General features: G+C 38.4%; 1 protein-coding gene across 1 annotated transcript in view; it reads left to right on the top strand.

Annotated features, from left to right (window-relative positions):
* LOC109536684 overlaps nucleotides 1-1,308 on the top strand; it is a gene marked incomplete in the record, with an annotated part of 14,986 nt that overhangs the window by 5,260 nt on the left and 8,418 nt on the right. The window contains 3 exon segments of the mRNA XM_048664310.1: nucleotides 26-288; nucleotides 401-837; nucleotides 889-999. Of these exon segments, the coding sequence (XP_048520267.1) occupies nucleotides 26-288; nucleotides 401-837; nucleotides 889-999 (811 nt within the window).

Raw genomic sequence — 1,308 nt, 5'->3', positions numbered from 1 at the left:
AATTTTTTTAAACCCATAATTGCAGCAAATACTGACAAAAGAGGCACGTATCCCAGAGGCAAAGTACTGGGGGGAACAAGCACTATAAATGGGGCGGTAAATACACGCGGCAACTCAAAAAATTACGATGACTGGGTAGAACTGGGAAACGATGGATGGTCTTATGAAGAATGTTTGCCGTACTTTAAAAAATTAGAAAATGCTGAGTTTTCGGTCGATATTGATAGAAGCGTTCATGGATTCGATGGGCCAGTGCATGTAAATGTGCCAGAAGACACTCCTGTTTTGGTAAGACAACTAAAATACGGTTGCAGAAAAATTTTAAACTGACAAAAAAAACATGTAATTTAATAAGAATGTCTCCAAACCTCAATATCAACTTTTATCATTGCGGTTGTAGACAGAAGAACTGATAAACGCCTTCCTAGAATTAGGAAAAACAGAAGGCGATTATAACGGCGATGATCAGTTCGTTGTAAGTAGAGTTCAAGTATTGTTGGATTATAATACGCGATCCGGCACTGCCCACTCCTACATCCGGCCCATCTTAAATAGAACAAATCTGGTGATCAGTTTGGAATCATTAGCCACTAAAATCCTAATTTCCGATAACGTTGCCACTGGCATTGAATTTTGGAAAAATGGAACCAAATATTCCGCGTCTGCTAAAAAGGAAGTGATTCTATCCGCTGGAGTAATCAATTCTCCTCAACTTTTGATGCTTTCGGGGATTGGCCCAAAGGCAGAACTTGATAAGCATGATATTGACACCATAGTTGACTTACCAGTCGGGCAATATTTCAGCGACCATGCTTACTATCAAGGAATGTTTTATAGGTAAGTTGAACTATTGCAGGCGCTCTTTAGTTTGGTTTGAATATGTTGCAGAACAAAATATACGTTTTACAACAACACTTTCCTGGAAAATTTGGAACATTGGTATCACAATGAACGACCACTCACTGATACGTATACATCGCAACTAGTCACTTTTTACGCGTTTTGATTAATCATTAAAACAAGTGCCTGAAAATATTCTCAAGTACTTTACGCGTTTCGAGTACTTTTCGAGCGATACTGCTGTTTTCCTTGAGTGCCGATATTATGCAGTATCGACGCCAACTTGCAATGCCCTAAAATCCCGWTTGCATTGCTCAGAAGACAAAAATATTYTTGATCCACGTGCACTTCTCATTTACAGCACAAAACACATACAAATTAATGTGATCTTTCAACTAGTAGCAGTTTCAGTTACCAAAGTCACTGAACAATGATGGACAATCTAGATCAGAGTTTTCAGCAAAAAAT

Source organism: Dendroctonus ponderosae, unplaced genomic scaffold, assembly GCF_020466585.1.
Source record: "Dendroctonus ponderosae isolate FM_Combo_2020 unplaced genomic scaffold, Dpon_F_20191213v2 Dpon_F_20191213_2, whole genome shotgun sequence".
Classification (NCBI taxonomy): domain Eukaryota; kingdom Metazoa; phylum Arthropoda; class Insecta; order Coleoptera; family Curculionidae; genus Dendroctonus; species Dendroctonus ponderosae.
This window is presented reverse-complemented; position numbering and strand designations above follow the sequence as displayed.